The sequence below is a fragment of the Schistocerca nitens genome, chromosome 6, assembly GCF_023898315.1.
Source record: "Schistocerca nitens isolate TAMUIC-IGC-003100 chromosome 6, iqSchNite1.1, whole genome shotgun sequence".
In the NCBI taxonomy this organism is placed as follows: domain Eukaryota; kingdom Metazoa; phylum Arthropoda; class Insecta; order Orthoptera; family Acrididae; genus Schistocerca; species Schistocerca nitens.
The window spans coordinates 448,675,835-448,696,890 of record NC_064619.1 but is presented as its reverse complement, the minus strand read 5'-3'; the positions used below and the strand labels follow the sequence as shown (position 1 = coordinate 448,696,890).

Genomic DNA, 21,056 nt, shown 5'->3' with positions numbered 1-21,056 from the left:
TTCTCTCTTTCTTTTTATATTCACAATGTTTCCTAATTGATGGTAAAACCTCTTCATAAACCCAATCTAGGAAATTTTCTGCAAAAGGCATTTTGGGTCTCATCACTAAAGAATATAGACCTGGTTCATTGGGTGGCGGAACACCACTGTGGAGGGGTGGGAAGGATAGTAGGTTGAACATTTCGCATTTCATGGCATGACAAGAGGTAGTCAAAATACTGACAGAGAATATAATTCAGTTGTTCCAGTCCTGGCTGGTACTGAGTCACGAGGGGAATGCTCCTCTGTCGCTGGACGATGGGACTTTGAGAGGTGTTGGGGAAATCTGTTTTGTACAAGGTTAAGAGGGTAATTATGATCTGTAAAGGCCTCAGTGTAACCCTCTGTATATTTCGAGACAGACCGCTCGCCACTACAGAGATCGATGGCCATGGGTGGCTAGGCTGTATAGAAGGGACTTCTTGATAAGGAGTGGGTGGCAGCTGTCAAAGTGGAGGTATTGCTGGTGGTTGGTAGGTTTGATATGGACAGAGGTACTGATGGAGCCAAATTTGAGGTGGAGGTCAACATCGAGGAAGATGGTTTGATGGGTTGAGTAGGGCCAGTGAAGAAAATGGGGGAGAAGGTGTTGAAGTTCTGGAGGAAAATGGATAGGGTGTCCTCACCCTTCATCCAGATGACTAAGATGTCGTCAGTGAATCTGAACCAGGTGAGGGATTTGGGATTTTGGGTGTTTAGGAAGGGTTCCTCTAGATGGTCCATGAATAAGTTGGTACAGGATGGTGCCATGCGGGTGTCCATAGCTGTACCCCGGATTTGTTTGTAGGTAATGGCTTCAAAGGAGAAGTAATTGTGGGTGAGGATATAGTTGATTGTGGCAACTAGGAAGGAGGTGGTTGGTTTGGAATCCATCGGGTGTTGGGAAAGTTAGTGTTTAATAGGAGTAAGGCCATGCACATTAGGGATGTTCATGTAAAGGGAAGTGGCATCAATAGTGACGAGCAGGGTACCCTGTGGTAAAGGAACAGGAACTGTGGAGAGTAGGTGGAGAAAATGGTTGGTATCTTTTTTGTAGGAGGATAGGTGCAGGTTATAGGATCAAGGTACTGGGCTATGAGAACAGAATTCTTTCAGTGGGGACACGGTAACCAGCCACAATGGGGTGTCCTGGGTGGTTGGGTTTATGGACTGTAGGAAGCATGGAAAGGATAGGAGTGTGTGGAGTGGTAGGGGTGATGAGAGAGTTGGACTCTGGGAATAGGTTCTGGTATGGGCCTAAGGATTTGCGGAGAGACTGGAGATTCTGCTGGATTTCTGGAATGGGGTCACTGTGGCAGGGTTTGTAGATGGATGAATCTGACAGCTGGCAGAGTCCTTCTGCCTGGTAACCCTTGCGGTTCAAAACAACAGTGCTGTAGTCTTTGTCAGCAGCTAAGATTATTAGGTCAGGATCAGGTTTTAGGTGGTGGCTTGTGGATATTTCTGTTCATGTAAGGCTAGTTTGCATGTCAATCGATTTGGGGAATTGTGGTGAGGCAAGGTTCGAAGTTAAGGAATTCTGGAAAGTTAACAGGGGATGATTTGGGGGCAGTGGGGGTGGACCACAGTTAGATGGATGAGTGAACTGAGTCAGGCCTGCCTGACTCGGTTCAACAATGGTCTTTGGTTGGATCTGATCGGTAGCATTGGTGGCAAAAAAGTGTTTCCATAGTATCGGCTGGGAGAAGGAGGGAAGGTCTTTAACAAGTCCAACATGATTAAATTTAGGGGTGGGGCAAAAGGTGAGGCTTTTGGAAAGGACTGATATTTCTGTGGGGCTAAGGCTTTTGGAGGAAAGGTTCATGATTGCGCTTCAGGTCTGTTTAGGTTCTGGTTCCTGTGTAGTGGTGAGAGGGAGTTATGGAGGTTGGAGTAAATGTAATAGGTCTGCAAGATGGGGTTTGTCCGCTATGAGGGTACATGGGGGAGGTTCGGAGATTGTTGTAGAGGTGGTGGACAGCGGTATTCCAATGTGGGAGTAGGAAGTGAGCAGGTTGGAGAGTTTTTTGAGGTGGTGTTGTACATGTTGCTCTAGTTCCTGGAGAGCCAAAGTTTCAATGTGTGTTATGGATCCAGGAATTTGGGATTGCATAGCAGGAGAGAAGGTATTGCAAAGAGGTTTGGGCCTGATTAATATGGTTTTGCAGGGCTATGTTGGTGAGGGCTAAGGATTGGCGGAATCTGAACAGATGGAGGTCATTGTGGAAGGAGGGGTGGCAGCCGGAGACAGGTAATTTGATGGTAAGGCCATTTGGGGGGATTCCATGAGCCAAGAAACAATGCAGGAACAGTATATGGGACTGGGTTCTGTCTAGGGATAAGGAAACTTTTCTATATTGGCACAGATGGAAGGAGAAAGAGTCCATCATGGTGGACTTCCCCGTCTTTCCTCACCCTTCCTCTCTCCAGCATTGCCCCTTCCACTGGACAGCCCTTGGAGTTCTGCAAAGTTTCTGTCAGCTACTGTTTGACTGCTGAGAGTGTATGTTCGTGCTGTATTGTAGTATGTGTTCATTCATTCAAAATGTCAGATTCACATTGGGCTGTGTGCTTTATCTGTGCTGAGGGTCTGAGTGAAGGTCAAATGTTGTTCATGAAAGGGAGAGGTGTAAATAGGCTACCTGAGTTGAGTGCAAAGTGTTAACTTTCAACACATTCTGATTTTCGAAATAGCATGAATTAATTCCAGGTTCAGTCTTCATGTCACATGAGACATAATAATGACAAGGTGACAGCAGCTTACCTCCAAAGAGGCTCCCCAATCTACACATGGACCATTTGAATTTCAAAGATCACTGCCAGTCGTATAAACACAAAGAAATGAAAAGTAGGTCCGGATCATCTCATGCTTTTCTACAGCATGATACCTCTAAGCTGTGTGATGATGAGAAAAATATTTTGAGTCAGACTTTCTCACTTTCCATTGTCACTTTTTTTCTGAGGAAGGGGCAAGGTCCACATTGTACTCTGCCTTCATGCCCTTACCAAGTGACGCAGAAATGGGAAGGAGCAAAAGTGATGTGACAGATGATGGCTGGAGTCCGAGCTAATGTTTTCCTGATATTTTTAAAAGATTTTTGATCTGAATACGATGACATTATGGTCAAAATCCTGTGGTTGTCTTCGATGGGTACCCAACAGAGGAAACTAATAATAGCACCAAAAGAGCCCATTGTTTCAGGCTACAATCTTGTGCAGAAGCTCTCTTTGATGGTGATATATTTCCTCAAATGCCAAATGATAAATTGTTATCGAATGGGAGAAAAAAAAAATCCTGCTTCATCTCATTGCTTCAGAAGAAATTTCAGCAATCAGAAATGGTCACCAAGCAGGAGATAGAAGATTTGGCTGGGGTGCAGTTCAATATCATGCATATAAGACTTATTGACAATTTCAAACGTGGCTGGGATATGAAAAGAAATGCCCTCAAGTGGGGAAGAAGGACATTTGTTGGTGCCAGTGACAATGAATAAATTACACTATGTGATCAAAAATATCCGGATACCTCCAAAAACATACGTTTTTTGTATAAAGCGCATTGTGCTGCCATCTACTGCCAGGTACTCCATATCAGCAACCTCAGTAGTCATTAGACGTCATGAGAGAGCAGAATGGGGCACTCCACGGAACTCACAGACTTCAAACATGGTCAGGTGATAGGGTGTCACTCAAACATACATCTGTATGTGAGATTCCCATGCTCCTAAGCATCCCTAGGTCCACTGTTTCTGATGTGATACTGAAGTGGAAACGTGAAGGGACATGTACAGCACAAAACCGTACAGGCTGACCTCGTCTGTTGACTGACAGAGACAGCCGACAGTTGAAGAGGGTCGTAATGTGTTATAGGGAGGCATCTATCCAGACCATCCCACAGGAATTCCAAACTGCATCAGGGTCCACTGCAAGTATTATGACAGTAAGGCAGGAAGTGAGAAAACCTGGATTTCATGGTCGAGCGGCTGCTCATAAGCCGCACATCATGCTGGTAAATGCCAAACAATGCCTCACTTGGTGTAAGGAGGGTAAACATTGGACGACTGAACTGTTATGTGGAGTGACTAATCACGGTACACAATGTGGCGATCCAATGGCAGGGTGTGGGTATGGCGAATGCCCAATGAACGTCATCTGCCAATGTGTGTAGTGCCAACAGTAAAGTTCAGAGGCGGTGGTGTTATGGTTTGGTCATGTTTTTCATGGAGGAGGCTTGCACCCCTTGTTGTTTTGCTTGGCACTATCACAACACAGGCCTACATTGATGTTTTAAGCGCCTTCTTGCTTCCCACTGTTGAGGAGCAATTTGGGGATGGTGATTGAATCTTTCAACTCAATTGAGCACCTATTCATAATTCACAACCTGTGGCAGAGTGGTTACACTACAATAACATCCCTGTAATGGACTGGCCTGTACAGAGTCCTGACCTGAATCCCATAGAACACCTTTGGGATGTTTTGGAATGCCAACTTTGTGCCAGGCCTCACCAACTGACATCAATACCTCCCCTCAGTGCAGCACTCTGTGAAGAATGGGTTGCCATTCCCCAAGAAACCTTCCAGCTACTGATTGAACGTATGGCTGTGAGAGTGGAAGCTGTCATCAAGGCTTAAGGGTGGGCCAAGACCATATTGAATTCCAACATTACCGATGGAGGGCGTCACGAACTTGTAAGTCATTTTCAGCCAGTTGTAACGATACTTTTGATCACATTGTGTACCAGCTTCACAGGCACTGCAACAAATGATTTGGGGCCTCAATGCTACATTGTACATGTTTGTCTTGGAATCGAACCCTTCAATAATGCGCCAGAGGTGGAATTCAACATTGTAGAAGACAAGTTAGATAGTGAAGCCTATTGGTCTAACTGATGAATTGTACACATGAACCACATCTGAGCCAACTCAACTGAAATTGATGAATTTTTAACATAAAATTTTGTATATATTACTAAAATAAAATTTAAGATCTATTTTCAAACTCAATTTTGTTGAAATATAAGTACATGTGAAAGTGTAGAGAACTTGTGTTTTTCTTTCTCAAAAGTACTTATTCTCCTGAAATTACATGACACTCCTGAACTATATGTATGTATTGCATATGTGATGGCATAAAGATATTACATTAAGGAATACTATTTTGACTGAGGATGGTATTTTCAGTTTCGAGTCCACTTTCACTAAAATTGTTAACGCAATATTTCTCGACATGTGTATGAAGCAATTACAGATATTTTCTATGAATCTTCAGGGAAAATAAATTCTGTATGACACTGGTTATTATGCATTGTGCAAAAAAATGCACTGAATGAAAGTTATTAAGGTGAAACCACTGACATATCTGACTTTTCACGATTGCTTGAGATTTTTGCAGGTTTTCACTGACTCGTATCTCAGTAGCTCTTCCAAATTTTCCAACCTATCGTGTATGAAACTTGGAGTAAATTTAATGCCTTTTTAAATTGATAATGGCACATTTTATCATAGAATACAGTGGAAGCGATTTATTGAGGAGAATCTGTAAGAAGAGTCACTGCATGGTGATTTTTGAAAATGGCAGATAACACAGAGTGGGGAGAAGGTCTAAAAGTTACATTTTTCACAAGAGGGGTAATACATAGAACATACCTGAAAATCAAAGTTACTCTACCTTTTCCAATACAAAATGCTACCTCTACTGAGTCATATATGCAAGGGAACTTTGACATGGAAAAGATGGCAATTGTCAGAATGTAAATATTGTTGTTTGTTAGTAAGTTTAAAGTGAACAGAAGTGTGTAGCTGACACTCGGTGAGGGTGAGGTCAACATCAAGAAAAGCAGCAGAGGTTTGGAATAGGACCATGTGAAATTTAACTGGAAGAATGTATTTAGAGATTCTAAGAATTTTAACTGGTCAGCCTCACCATGAGTCCATATGGCAAAGATGTCACCAACGTACTTAACCGAAAGGAGGGGTTGAAGCCTCATGGATCCCAAGAAAGCACCCTTCAAGCAAGCCATGAAAAGTTTGGCTTTGGGAGGAGTCATCCTGGTTTGTATGGCACTGTCTCTGAACTGTTTGTATGTCTGCCCCTCAAAGGTAAATTAGTTGTTGTTAGCAAGGAAAAAAGTAATTAAGAAGAACAGGAAGGATGAGGTGTCATAAGTCTGGAGTCAGGTGGGAGCTGCTTGAGCAAATGTTCAACCATGTACACAGAGGTTGTTGGTGTAGAGGGAGGCAGAAGTGGTGACAAGGAAGGTGTGTAGTAGGAAGGGGACAGGCACATATTTCAGATGATCTAGAAAACGGTTGGTGTCTTTAATATAGGAGGGAAGTCATTATACTGTAGGTTGGAGGTGTTGATCAACTAAGGCACTTATATGTTTGGTGGGTGCTTCAAATCTAGCAACTATGGGAAACGAGGGTGATTGTATTTGTGGATCTTAGGAGGAAGGGGGGGGGGGGGGGGGGGGAAGGTTATGGTTTGGGTGGGATAAGAAGTTCTGTGGCTTGAGGTGTTAATCCTTGTGAGGAACTGAGTTTTTAAGGAGGGACTGTAAGTCAGTTTTTGTTAAAGGGATGGGATCTTGATGGCCAGATGCTGTACATAGAGGTGTCGGACAGCTGGCATAGACCCTTGCTTAAATACTCCTGTCAGTTAAGTTCCACATTAGTAGATCCCTCGCCCGCTTGGAGGATAATGATGGAGTCATCAGTTTTTAGGAAATGAAGAGCCTGGAGTTCAGCAGAGGACAAGTTATGATCATATTGTAGGGACCTAAGGAAGGATTGTGAAGCAGTGCTGGATGTTCAGAATTCTTGGAAGGCTTGTAAGGCATGATTTTTGAGGTTGTGGTGGATCCATTCAGAATCATGGGTTCAAGGCTGGGTTCAGTGTCAGGTTTGCTGTTGGAAAGGTTTTGGGATTGCTGTTGCAAAGGTTTTGGGATTGGGTTGCTGAGTGATATTTCCAGTTGACATTGCATATGAAGAGATGTAGGTCCTTCATCAAAGCAACATAATTAAATGTAGGTTTAGGGCTGAAAGTGAGACGCTTGTATAATGTAGATAATTCAGGAGGCGAGAGTGTCTTAGATGAGAGGTTGAGAATACCGTACTGTTGTGACTGTGTCTTGTGATAGATCACTTTGTAGGAGAGCAATGGTGGTTGATGGTGTGGCTGTTTAGGTTGAGGTAGTTCAGGAAAAGGTAGGACAGATTTTTGAGGTGAACTTTTGCATGTTGTTGCAGTTTGAAGTTGACCAGGTGGATGATACCATCCAAGGGAACTGCAGGATTTTGTGGGAGGATAGAAGTCTGGTGGAGTGAAAATTGGCAGTTGAGGCATATGGGTCACAGGTTAGCCGGGTAAGTGCAGTTGTAAAAGGGATTGGTGTAAATAAGGATTAAATCCAGAAACAGGGACTTCCAATGTTAGGCCTTTGGGGATAACTCCCAGTGACAAGCAGGTTTTGAGAGACAGAGTGTAGGACCTTAGTTTTGATAGTGCAAAAGCACATTTTCGAAAGGACCGAATGTAATATGTGATAGGAGTTTCTTTACTCTCAGCATTTCTTCTGAGTAACTATTCCTTTCCATACTCCCTTTTAGTTTTCTATATCTTTTATTTTCTCATCTGTATAGTTTTCCTTGCACCCCTCCTCTGCCATCTACAATGCCCTTAGCTTTCCACTCTTATTAACTCCTGCATGATGTTTCATCACTAATCTCTCATCCACTTTTAAGCTCTCAGGTTTTCAAATTTCGTCTGGTGCATTCCCCAACAATCAATGTTTCCTTCTCATCCATCCAGTAAGTCTCCCCTGACCTGAAGTTCCGGGTGACTTTTCCGAACTCTCCTCATTTCCTAAACCTCATCAGTCATTTTTCTTCACCCTTCTTCCTTCCACTTCAACCATCCCGTCAGAAGAAAGAGCCACTGGCTTCGAAAGCTTGCAAAATTCAATATTTTTTGGTGCGTTTTCTCATGCCACCATATGGTAACAAGATTTTTTTGTGCATCCAATTACTGAATATTTTCGAAAATTGATTATTTTTGTAGATATCATAGTACAACATTTGAATTAAAAGTTGGCTGTCAGCTTCCGTACCATGTTGAAATTCTGTCTGTTCTTACTAGTAATTGCTAACTTTTTTAAAAAAAATCTAGTAACACTTTTCCACATATAACTCTGACGTTGCAAAAAAATCTGTAATTGTAAATAATACCATCCATTGAGCAATTTACTTCTGTGTCAGTGGTTGGCTGTCTATTAAATACAAAAATCTGTGTTCTACTTATCTTGATGTTTTCACTGATAAACCTAGCTATGTTCCCATGTCATGCTGATTTTAAAGCTGTTAAAAATCTCAAAATACTGAATCCCTTGTTAGCTCTACTATTTTTGCAATTGCTGTAAAGAGTTCTGTGTTTGAAGATTGTGTGGAAAATTATGATTTAGCATTTGAAATATTGTGTGAAACATGACGAGATTCATTGGTCCTTGGGCAGAGCTGAGTTTTAGTGGTTTAAGTGGCTTTTTGGTACTACTAATATTTGATTACTGTATCACTCACCTTTGAAGCTGACTAGTTGAATAGTGGCAACATTCCTAGGTGTTCATTCCTTTTGAAGACCATCTGATGGCAGAATTCACATTTCAGCTTATTGTGAGATGTTAACTGCGTTGATCTTTCTGCAATCAAGTAATCTTGCATAGTCATCAGCTTTACACAGGACACACATTTCTTAGAAGAAAAGAAGGATGATTAGGATTTAACAGCCCATTGACAGTGATATCACTAGATGTGGAGGGTTGGAACACAATGAATCCAGCATGAAGTAGTATAACAACACTAATATACAGATGCAGAAAATGCACATATAAGGACATCATTATTAGTTCCTCATTACGTTGAACCTAACTGAATTACTCACGAATTAGAAGAAATATTGTTCCTCATCTTTATTGACCAAAGATATGGAAATGTAAGGCTAATATTTTAAAAACATATTCATCATATACTGTATATTTGTGCCTTAGCCAGAGTCTGATGAAAATTACTGGCTAAGCTTAACTATCTGCTACATCATTGTCCCAGAATTGTTAGTGCAGCAACTAAGTGTAAAATTATTTGTGCAGTTGATAGGATATAGTGGAGTTTCTGGCAGGCCAAGGATCAGAACTGGTCTGTGAGGCTTGCTGGGATAGTGCCACAGCCCGTTAATCAGTACCCTGCGTAGTACTGAGCTGGCTAGTGTCAGAGGTATGATATTCACATTGCAACATTGCCAACCACAATGGTAATGACCAGAGAAAAACCTTCAGATGTGACAGGCACATATAATCTCTGACTCCAGTTCACCACCAGAAATGGAGGGTGAACCTTCGACAGTGACAGCCACTCATGCTGACGAAACTTCAGGAAAATTGCTAAAAAAATGTTGAACAAAGAACCTGATACAGAAGCTGCAGGCAATATATCAGCAAGTTGCCACAGAAGCTACATTCATTTTATTTATGCTTCTTAACTGTTGCATCATAAGCAGCATACTATCTGCAGAAATAAGGTGTTTTCTATGCCCATATAGGTCACTTGGTGGTTGCCTCCATGGATTTCAGTTATTACTGGTGGTTTTGTTGCTAATTCTGCACTCAGAAGTATGGTGGGAATGTCTGAGATGGAAACAATTAAAGAAAATAGGAAATTCATCGTGGAAAAATAGAAACTGGTTCTTATATTATGATTAAAAATAAAAGCAAGCAAATGATTCATTACTTATAGAAATTTATCAGTTTAATTTTTGATGACTTGGAATATTATTACAGAATACCAGAGAGAAGAACCACATAGCTCCTAAATTATTAACTAAAAGCGTGTGAGAAAGACTATTATTTTATTCAATTTTCATTCTTTAACTGTTGTCTTCAAAAACAACAGTACACTAATTTAAATGATGACTAGATTCAGTTAAACTGAAAAAATTTCATGTAATTTACCAGAGCAGTTTTCTATGATGAACCATATTTTGTTCGGTTTTGAATGGCTTTTTGTAATTGGGAAACTGCTGTGTTCCCTGCTATTGCCTGTGACACAGCCACTAATCACACAGAGGAGTATTGCATCACAGCCCTCAGATGTCTTAGTGCAGCTCCTGGTTTGCTTACAGCAGCTGCAACATTACTCCAAGCTTTTCTTATAGAAGTTAACCTGCCCAGACACTACCTTCCCACAGGTGTCAATGACACAGCCACTGTTACTTCAGGAATTCAGTGAAGAGTTTGAGCCAAGGCTTTCCTTCCTCACACCGTTGGAATAATACTTTGAGGCCCGTGCAACTCGAGACGCTGCTCAATAATGAGTGTTTCACCTTGCTTACCCTGGTGCTTATATCTATTGCACTCTTCAGTTCTGTAACCTTGGTGCAGAACTTGCTACTCTGTCCACTTATGGGACCAACTCAATGCCTATTACAACAATTTTTGTGCTCCTGTGCACTATAAACATTCTGTAGTGTCTTCCTCAATGCCCGTTCGTCCTACTGTTCAAATTCTCAGTACTCATCTACACAATCCACAATCAGCAGCAGCCTTCACACTGCTTACTGACCCCCTGTTCACATTTACATTTATAAACACGCCTCCGCCACAGGTACTGGCACTGCTGCCATCATCCCTGCCACCACTGCTGTACTAACCTGACACTCTGCCAACATCTCTGGAGCCTTCACCACTCTTCCATGACCATTCCCTTCAGGATGCATGTTATATGGCGCTCTCAGTGCTTCTAGACTCCCTCCACTGAACATTTCTCAGGGACTTCTGATGCTGATAGGGTGAAGGTACTTCAGCAGTGCTCTGCAGCCTAAGAGCCACATTCATGGGACCGGGCTACCTACCTTCCTTCAAACTTTCATTTCCGTACGCCAAGTCAGGGCACACTTTGCTGTTTTCCATGCCGTGGTACCACGTGTGGCCACAGCGACCTTTCGTGTTACGTAGGGCTTCAGCTGTTCCTCATCTGCAACTCTACATGGGCTAACAGCTAGACTTTCCTGGGGCGGTGGTTACGAACTCCTTGAAACTTCGATTCACACCCAGACGATGCCAGGTCCTGCCTCCATCGCCACCTTTGGTGGCCAGATTGACCTTCTGTGACAGTGACACCACATTTCTATCACTGCCCTTGGCAACCAGGTCAGCCTTTCCAGATGACAACACTACACATCTCTGAGCCAGACCCATCAGTCACTGGGGCATCAGAGCCGACCGCCTTTGATGAACACTCCCTGGGCCCAGGCCTCTACCTTCACAAGTACCCGATCCGTGGACTGTGCACCAACTGAGGGCCACCTCCTCCCTTTGGACGCCACATCATCTCCCCTTGGGACTGAGGGATGCTGTGTCTGCTGGCTACTGCCTGAAACATAGCCATCAATCGTACAGTCGTGCACCACAGGATGCTGGAGCTCCATCCCGCTTTTTCAGCCAAACTTCAGCAACTGCCACGGAGCCGTAGCTTGCTGCTAGAGGCGTAAGCATGTCTGCAAACAGTGCTACCATCATGACACTACCTCACTTCTGAGAATCACGTGCCTGCAGTGCCCTCATGCCAGTATCCTTCCACAGGTTGGTTATTTAGGTTGGTTGCTGTACAATCCTTTCATCTTGCAGGCTTACGCTGGCCACACCTATCTGCCCACGAATCAGAATTTGCATTGCTGTGCTGAATGAGGAATATCTCACTCCAGCATCCAAGCAGCCAAACCATCGCCAAATGCGTCGTTGCCTCTCAAACTTCACCCACCCTCGAGCATCCTGCCACTCACTGACAGCCACAGCCTCGCGGACTTTGTCTATCATCGTGCAACGTGCTGGTCACTGCCAACCGTGTCCAACTGGAGATCATTGTCTTCACGCAAGTTACTGCTCACCGCCGACTCTAGCTTCGTGGACTTTGTCTATGTGAGAACATTCCAGTGCAATGTCAGAGATTTACATGTAAGCTGAACCAAGTAGTGCAAACTCAAATCCAAGAAACTTTGTTCATATATTCTGTTTATTAAACTTAATATACATACAGTTGTTACTTGCTACTTGTACTGTTTGTTTGCCTTGGTTACAAACACTATAGAAATCTAGGTAATTCTGTAGCTTATCAGCATTGTAATTGGAATGACAAGGGGCAGATTTTAATTTTTTGAAATTGTTCACCCTACAATCACTTTAAAAGCAATATGACTCTTTGCCAACAAGGTGGGCGATCTCGTGAGTCCTCTTGCAGCTTGCAAATTGATTGTGTGACAGATGTTCAATCGTGGATCTTGTCATTCAAACAGTACCTGTATTTTTGAGTGGACAGTTGTTGAAGAAGCTTGAGATTTGTGCATCCGCATTTTGTAGCAGTTACTTCTACCTGAAAGTCACAACTTAATTGTATGTATTTAGCCTAAAACATGTGGTGTGATGTTCAAGGCTAAAGATTATATTACTTTTTAGTGTAGCATACTCAAACATTATATCTGTTGCAGGCAGCTCATCATGGCAAGATGCAGACAGGGTCCACTCACCAGCAGAATTTAAAGAGAAGGAAAGAACATGTGGAGGTCAGTGTCAGTGAGACAACAGTATCTGTGAAGGGTCCAAAGACATCATCCACTCCATATCCTCATCAAGCAAAGAAAGCTCGAAAGGGCACACAGACTGCAGCAACAAAAAGCAGTCCAGTAAATGTAGTAACATCAACACAGTTTCGTGGCAAGATTGATTTACATTTATCTGTATCACTTCTTCCAGACACGGTAAGTCATTTGACGAAAATTATGATTTGAGGTGCAATCTTGTAGAACATAAGTTTTTTATGAAACAATGAAGAAAAATGATACTGATTGCAAAATGCACTTCAGTGTTGTGGTTTTAAAATACTGTTCACAATTTCTGTGAGTAATTTTTATTTATATATAAGAAGTAATGTATCATACCTGTCAAAGAACAACTGTCATGAAGTATTACCTGCATAACATAATTTTTCAGCAGTGAACAGTTAGATATGTGAAAGTAGGTGATCTGCAAGGTTTTTGTTTCACACATTGTGGACTTTGGTGGCCAGTTGAATTTTCCAGATACAGGTAATATTTTGGGGTTTGGTACCACACTGTTGTTGTGGTTTTTAGCGTGAAAACTGGTTTGATCCAGGTCTCTGCACCAATCTATCCTATGCAAGCCTCTTCATTTCTGCATGACTACTGCAGCCTACATCCTCTTGTTCCTGCTTACTGCATTCGAGGCTTGGCCTCGCTCTATAATACCCTGCCACTCCACAGGGGCATGTTTGTGCGCGTGCGTGCGTGCGCGCGCACACACACAAACACGCACGCGCACACACACACACACACACACACACACACACACACACACACACACAACCACAAAACTCTCTCTCTCTCTCTCTCTCTCTCTCTCTCTCTCTCTCTCTCTCTCTCTCACGCCCTTGTAAAAACTGACAATTCCTTGATTCCACAGAATGTGTTCTATCAACCGATTCCTTTTTTTAGTCAAGCTGTGCCATAAAAATTCTTTTCTTTCAATAAATTTCTTTTCCCTTAGTTTGATTCAGTATTTTTCCATTAGTTATGTGATCTACCCATATAATCTTTAGCATCGTTCTGTAGCACCACATGCCTAAAGCTTTTATTCTCTTCTTGCCCGAACTGTTCATCATTCAGGTTTCATACTGTGCAAGGTGGCACTCCAGAAAAATACCTTCAGAAAAGACTTCCTAGCATTTAAATTTATATTTGATGTTAACAAATTGTTCTATTTATTCAGAAACACTTTTCATACTATTGCCAGTCTGCATTTTATTAAATTCTTCTATTTATTCAGAAACACTTTTCATACTATTGCCAGTCTGCATTTTATTTCGTCTCTCTTCAGCTATTGTAAGCTGTTTTGCTACCTGAAAAGCAAACGTACCTACTCCATTTAGTGTCTCGTTTCCTGATCTAATTCTCTCACCATTGTCTTCTCTTGATTTGATTGCATTCTGTTAAGTTTTGCTTTGCTTTACTTGATATTAATCTTGTAATCTGTTTTTGAAGCACCGTAGTCCTTTTTAATTTCTCAAAGACTATTGTTTCTGATTGTAAATAGAGAGTTTGCTCTAACAACTATTGGTCAATTTCAGCTATATGGACATCTTCAAATAGAAAAACCGTGCTTATGTATCACATGACAGCCAAACATCGACTTGTCCCCTTGAATATGCATGTATTGCTAAAACAGTCTAATAGTGGTTTAATAAACACTATTTTATGAAAGGGGACAGTCTTTGTAGATGTAATGTTGTCTTTCAAGAAATTTCTAGAACAGTTGATATACATATAACTTCTGCATATGACATAGTACTGTTTCTTGTTTTCATCATTTGATTCTGGGTTTTAGAGTGGTCCAGTATTTATTTGTTACTGTCCCCTTCCAGTAATGATGATAGTTGTTGTAAGCTGACCAATAACTCCTGAGGAAATCTCTCAATATGTAATAGAAGAGAACACCAGACAATAACTGCTAAACAAAAAGTAAATTCCCAAAGAGCATTGGTTGCCTACATTTCATTTCATCTCAGCTCACTCTCACCCATGACTATTATAGTAGAATTATGGTAAATCTTCCCTTATCCAGATCTTAATAAAATTTACAAATAAATTCAGGTACACCTGATACTGAAACCATGTATTTGACTGGGACTCAGATCTCGATCACCACCTCTTGCAGGAAACAGTATACAAACTGACCCATCTGTCAGTGCTTTATGGCCAAACGAATAGCTGCAGCATTTCAGTACCTTTCACCCATACTTTTTAAATCCATATGTACTTCCCCATAATGCTGCAGAACTAGTGCTTTGGCAGAAATGAGAGGGTGTAGAATGGCTTGTGCTAAGCACAAACTTGGTTCTCAGTCAAAAACTTGAAGTCACTTGGAGGGTTCTCACTGATATGGCTCCACCAGGCGCATTAAAAAGTGTATCAGGTAATTCAATTTTTATAACACTTCAGTTTGCTAAAATTTCAGTCTTTGGAGGTTATGAGGTTATTAACTGCAATGGCAATGAGGTATTAAAAGTCTGTTTCTTGTGTCTGTGTCTTATATTTTCATATAATGATATACTCAGTTGATTTGTGATTCATTTTAGGTTGAAAGTGATTCTATATCACTCTCCCAGAAGGTTAGCAAGAGTCCACGGAAATTTGGAATAGGACGTGGATCACCAAGCAAACGTCTCAGTAAGAATTCGCCCCTGCGTTACTTTCGGCAGCCTCCTCTTACCTCATTTTTTAACAGCAAAGGTCCTCGTCGAGCACTATTTGACAGCCCACAGGTAATTAATATTTCCTGCAATGTGTTAAGTAGGGAATAAGTGGCAGGAATAATTCATATTTGTCTAATCCTGTTCTACTTGAAAATATGTTCAGAAATGAAAGTGTCCTTTGTAGCTTCATGATTTCATATTTTCTAGAACCAAAAGCTACATTGATCTTTCAGTACATCAATGAAATGTCTCACGTGTGACTCTGTGGCATGCAATACACATAGTCATTGCATGTATGAAAGCTCAGATAATGAGTAAATTGCTATTGGGTTCATTCTTTCATTTATTTAGTGTTTCCCTTAAATCCTAATATATTGAAGAGTTGCCAGGAGAATGAAATCAATATCATTGTATACATCAATAAAATCAAACTGCGTTTAGAAACTATGCAAATTATTAATTGTCATTAAAATGCCATAAACTGTATGTCCACTCAATGTAAATTAAACATAATAAAATTAAGAGGAATTCTGTTATTCTGGAAAAAAAGGAACTGCTGCTTCATTTATATTACATAGCTGTTGTCTATCTCATGTTGTTAGTTTAATATCCATATGACCACACTAGTGTATGTTATACATCAACAGTTATCTATATTTTCTAAATGTCTTCATATTTGCCATTGACTGTACATTTATTACAATATGGCCTTACATCATTTTCAAGTGGTTATGGGTGCTTGTCTCTCATCAGACCAAAGGCTTTTTACAGTGAACATACCCAATTGTCATACAGTAACAGGTATTTGGAAGTGGAAAGTCATAGTGGGAACATATATAACGTAAGGAGTAAAAGTAACAAAACACTGTATAGTTCAGTTGTCAACAGGCACATAAACAAGCCTGAGAACCTGAGAATGTTAGTAGCTTTTAGCAAAATCCTTCTTCTGACCCAGTAGAATAAACATACACCTGGACAGCTACATTGGGCTACATTATGGGTGTCACTAGGTCATTTTATTTGTTCAGAATTGGATAATATTAGTCTTTGTGTGATTAAAACTGAAACTGTTTGTTTGTGAACAATTGTAAGGGTTTTTCAGCTATAATCTGGGATTACCTGGCATTGTTGTATTTTGGTGTCTTTGGCAGACATTACAGTTTTGAACAGTCTTATAATGTTAATGGTCACTTATGATGGTCAAGAATGAGGATGAACATACATTGCAAGACACCCCATTAATATCTCCTCCTTTCTGTGTTTATTTTTATAGCTTTTATTGTAACGTAATATAAAGCTGTGTTTCTGAACACAGGCACAAGTACAAGTCCAATACATGGTCCATGTGCGATCATCAGTAAGGAGCAAATGAGAATTAGGCCAACACAGTAAACCATAGTGAGTCCACAGAAAACACAAGATTCATGTATGGTGCTGCAGCTGGAGCATAGCGAAGTAACATCGAATGAGCAAACACACGAAACTGCTCATTCATCACTATGCGGACCTACTTAGGCACCCTGAAGACCATTGGTTGGTGTCTGTGACCTTATTTGGAGGTAGGGGATGTGTCTCCTGCCTGGAGCACTGCCCTCATATAAGCCAGTGTAACATTGCTGGTTGTTCGATCTGACAAGTCTTTTTGCATAAGTCACTGTTCTTGGTGGATGCAGTACCTGTGGTCTAGTTTTTAAATGTGATCCTATGCCTCCTGTTATGAAAATATCTCAGTTTATGCAAAAGGGATAGATATCATTAATACCACAATTTTTTTAGTTTCTAAAATAGAATTTTATAGCCTTATATTTAAAGGCCTTAGCATGATCACGTAATACATCTACAAGAAAAATGTGCTGCTTTGCTTTTCCAGGACTTCATTTGTGAGTCTATATATAGTTTTTTAAGAAGATGCTTTATGAAAGCTGAGCTAAAGGACAGATAATAGCTCATACCGTGAAAAATGAGGCACTATATTATTTCTGGCCATATCTTGAAAAGATAGGAAGGAGATGATGAGTCTGTAATTAATAATTTGCTTGTTTTAATTTTTAAACATGAGGATGACTACCACATGCTAAGTATGCCTTAAGTCACTTATGTACAAAATGAAGGAAGACAACTGCTCACATTTGGCTGACTGGTGCGTGACATAGATAAACTATCAGCACAGAGACTGTGTTAGTTTTTGAGCTACCATTCTTTTCCGCGTATAAGGATACAGCTGCTACCCACACAGGTTCTGTAGGGCAGTGACACAGTGCCATGGTGACCCTAAGGATAATACTACTGTTTTTACGTCTTTAGCTGTAATGCTCCAAATTTAGGTAGAGCTTCCCTGTTACCCTGATTGAAACTGAAGGGTTGGACCTTACCTGGGGACCCATTTACATAAACATCTGATTTTGATAAATTTATAAAAAAAACCTTGTTGAAATATTCTTATGTTTATGAAGAATTTACTATGGATTTGTCACGTAACTTAATTTTGGAGATTTGCAGACTACCAGATATGACACTCAAGTTCATACTGTATAACTGTTCATACTGCCTTTGATTTATTTGTTTGTTTGAGAATGAGTTTATGTGTACAATATCTTTCACTACCATTGCCACCCTTTTAAATACGGTTTTGTACCATTTTATTTAATTTATAAAATCTAGATTTGTGTTCCTTTTCAGTTCATTGTGTAACTGTCTTCTTATAGCACTTGACACTTTATACCAATAGTTGTCTATTTTGGGAGAAACTTTTCATGCAAAAAAACTCCCACAAAATCTGTCATATTTTTTAGAATTTGTTATAAAATTATCCACTGGCCACGTTATTACTTCAAGATCGCAGTAGAACAAGGTTTTTTTTTTTTTAATCATAGTATTGTCTGATGCATGTTTTCCTATTGCCTTGTTCACTTATTTTTGGTAGGTCAAAACACAATGCAGAACTACCAGAAATCACCAAATCTATAGAGAATTTTCTTGTAACACTAAATATATAATCTGTCAGAATGGTGAATTCTGTGAAGTTTAACTTGAAATCAAATGCTTGAAACAGATCAATAAATTTTTGTTTTGTTTATGTTAAAATCAGCAGCTATCATAACCCTTTTCTCTTTCTCTTCTGTTAGTTTCCATAATAGACTCCTTAGTTCAGATAGAAATACTTCCGTTATTTCTTTACCTGGAATTCTATACATTGAAATTACTAGAATATTTTGTCCATTTAATTCTATTCAGCAGCTTCCAAATATGTCCTCAGTATTTAGAAAATTAAAATACAGTAGAGCGTCAATTATCCGAAGTAATTGGGGGACATGGGTGTTCGGAAAACTGGTTTGTTCGGATAATTGAACTGTACATGTTTATTTGCCAAAAAGAAGTACTGTACAGTAAATTTATTCATAAAAACAGGGATCTCTTTTAGTATTACAAAGTAACATACAAAGGCAACTTCAGTAGGAATATATAGTATGAGGCACAGTTTATTAAACAAGCATTTTGCATGAACAATACACACCTTGTACTCATTGGATAAAGTGGTTGCGGATTCATCTTCTTCTAACCTTTTAATAATCTCGTACTTGTCCGTCATAGAAAGGAGAACACGTTTACATTTAAGCATTTTGTATCGTCAAGTTCACTTCTTCACACAGCAGCACACAAGTGGTCGTAACAGAGAACAGAAGGTGACTGTTTGCACCGTGAGAAGCTCTTCTTGGGGGCGCGCAATCCTTCAAACTGCGCGGAGTGGCATGCCTCAACTCTAAGCTGGCGCAGCTGTTGCTGTGAACAGCTTTGATACTGCCGCTACTTCTACTGCCAGTGCCAAGCCGACAGAAGTGTGCTGATTGTTGACACACAGTGACTGGCGGCTTGGCCGGTCAGCAGTGCCTTGTGAAGGCCCCGTTAGAAGCAATGTTCCGCCAGCGAGGACCCAGTGCGGCGACTACTGTGGGAAACTTGGTTTGGGAGTGAGGGGGATGATGGACGGTAGGGTGGGAGAGTAACAGGTGCGAGCGAGTACACAGTTTGGTTAAGCGGTCGTTCGGTTGACCGACATTCGGATAATCGACGCTCTACTGTAATTTGTTATCGTATATGTTAAAGAATTTTCAATAAGCTTGAAGAACACCCATGAATTTTGTTAGTTCTACAAGAGCAACTCACTGCATCATACTTCTCTAATTTATTAAGGATTGTGAAGCAGCCTTTTTTTAGCCATTGTTCATTTAGGCATAGAACTTTAATATTTCTCTTTTCTGATAGAAAAATTTGTGGATCAATTTTTGCCCCTCTGCCATTTATTTGTTTCTTATGTGAGCTATGTATGTTTAAATGAACCAAAAACAAGCTTTTATTTTCACCTGTAGTTTTAAGAATAGTTTTTCTTTTTATTTAAAGAAGAAGAAGAAGAAGAAGAAGAAGAAGAAGGGCACTTGTCACACCCTCCAGTCTCAGTGAACATGTCAATAAATATCTTGCTGAATCTTGTAAACCTTAATATGTTCAAGTGCAGACCATCCTGTGCTAAACAGTCTGTGGTTATAAACGTATTTGGATATTTAAATATTTTTTGTAGCCTATTACACTATTCTTTAATGTGGCAGTTCATTTTGTGTATTAATTTTTTGCTTGCTACTCTTTTATGAATAGTGCCACATACTACTAATCTTGATGTTGCAAATATGTCTTTCGCTGATTTGATCACATTTCTTGTTTCATGCCTTCTTCACTCTAGCTTCAAATGAAATGTTTCTCCCCATTAATGAAAACTGCTTTGTTGTTAGCATTATAATTAACATTTTCTGTCTGCTTTTATTTTGCATCCAAAACATTTCTCAAATGCTTATGTACTTGAATTCTTGTCTCTGTATGAACACTGGTTGTACAACTTGAAGCTACTACATCTTGAAGCATAAAATCACCCATTATTAAAAATTTGCTTTCGACAATTTGTTTAGGACTCTGTGTACTATTTATGTATTTTGTGCTGGTGCATTTATATTTGTCTGTCTGATTTCTCACATTTTTCATTAATTGCAGTTTTGCCAAACACATTAGCTTCTATTATATTACTGAAGTCTGTTATAATATGGGGACATACGTTTTTGTTGTTGCGTTTCATCGCTATATGTGTATTTTCATCAGCATGTGAGTTGTTTTCACTTCTGAGCCTCACATTTTCCTCTTTTAAGGAATTTCAGTGTCTCTGTTTAGCAACTTGAGAATTTCATTTGTAGAGTTCACTATGTTTATCAACTCTGCACATTCCTCTCTCTCACTCACATGACACAACCCAGAAACTGTTACTTACTAGGTTGGTTACACAAACCTAAGTCGGTTTTCGGCCTCAACAGTCAGCCTCCTCCATCTTCCTTGTTCCATGAAGTGCCGTCATACACAAATCCTCTCTGATCCCATCAATCCATCTCAGCCTCGGTCTTCCCCTCGATATGTTGCTTCTGATCTCTTCTTCCACCACCTGCCTGGTGATTTGATCGTCTTGACACATTACATGCACATACCACCTTAGTTTCTAATCACAGCCACGATGTCAAGTGACTTGTACCACTCTTCCAGTTCGTGGCTCTTCCTTTTTCTCCAGTCGTCTCCATCCTTCATTGTCCCAAAGACCTATGTCAGAACACAATTCTCAAGTGTCAGGAGGTTTCTTTCTATATTTTGTGTCATAGTGCAGGTCTCTGCTCCGTGTAGCGTGACAAGTTGTA

The 21,056-nt window shown here is 40.3% G+C and overlaps 1 protein-coding gene across 2 annotated transcripts in view; it reads left to right on the top strand.

Moving 5' to 3' along the window:
- The window catches only part of LOC126262735 (fanconi-associated nuclease 1-like), a 151,858-nt gene that overhangs the window by 21,088 nt on the left and 109,714 nt on the right, over positions 1–21,056 (top strand). For both annotated transcript variants that reach the window (XM_049959543.1, XM_049959542.1), the window contains exons 2-3: positions 12,551–12,820; positions 15,214–15,399. In XM_049959543.1, the coding sequence (XP_049815500.1) occupies positions 12,551–12,820; positions 15,214–15,399 (456 nt within the window). The remainder of the gene's footprint in view (positions 1–12,550; positions 12,821–15,213; positions 15,400–21,056) is intronic.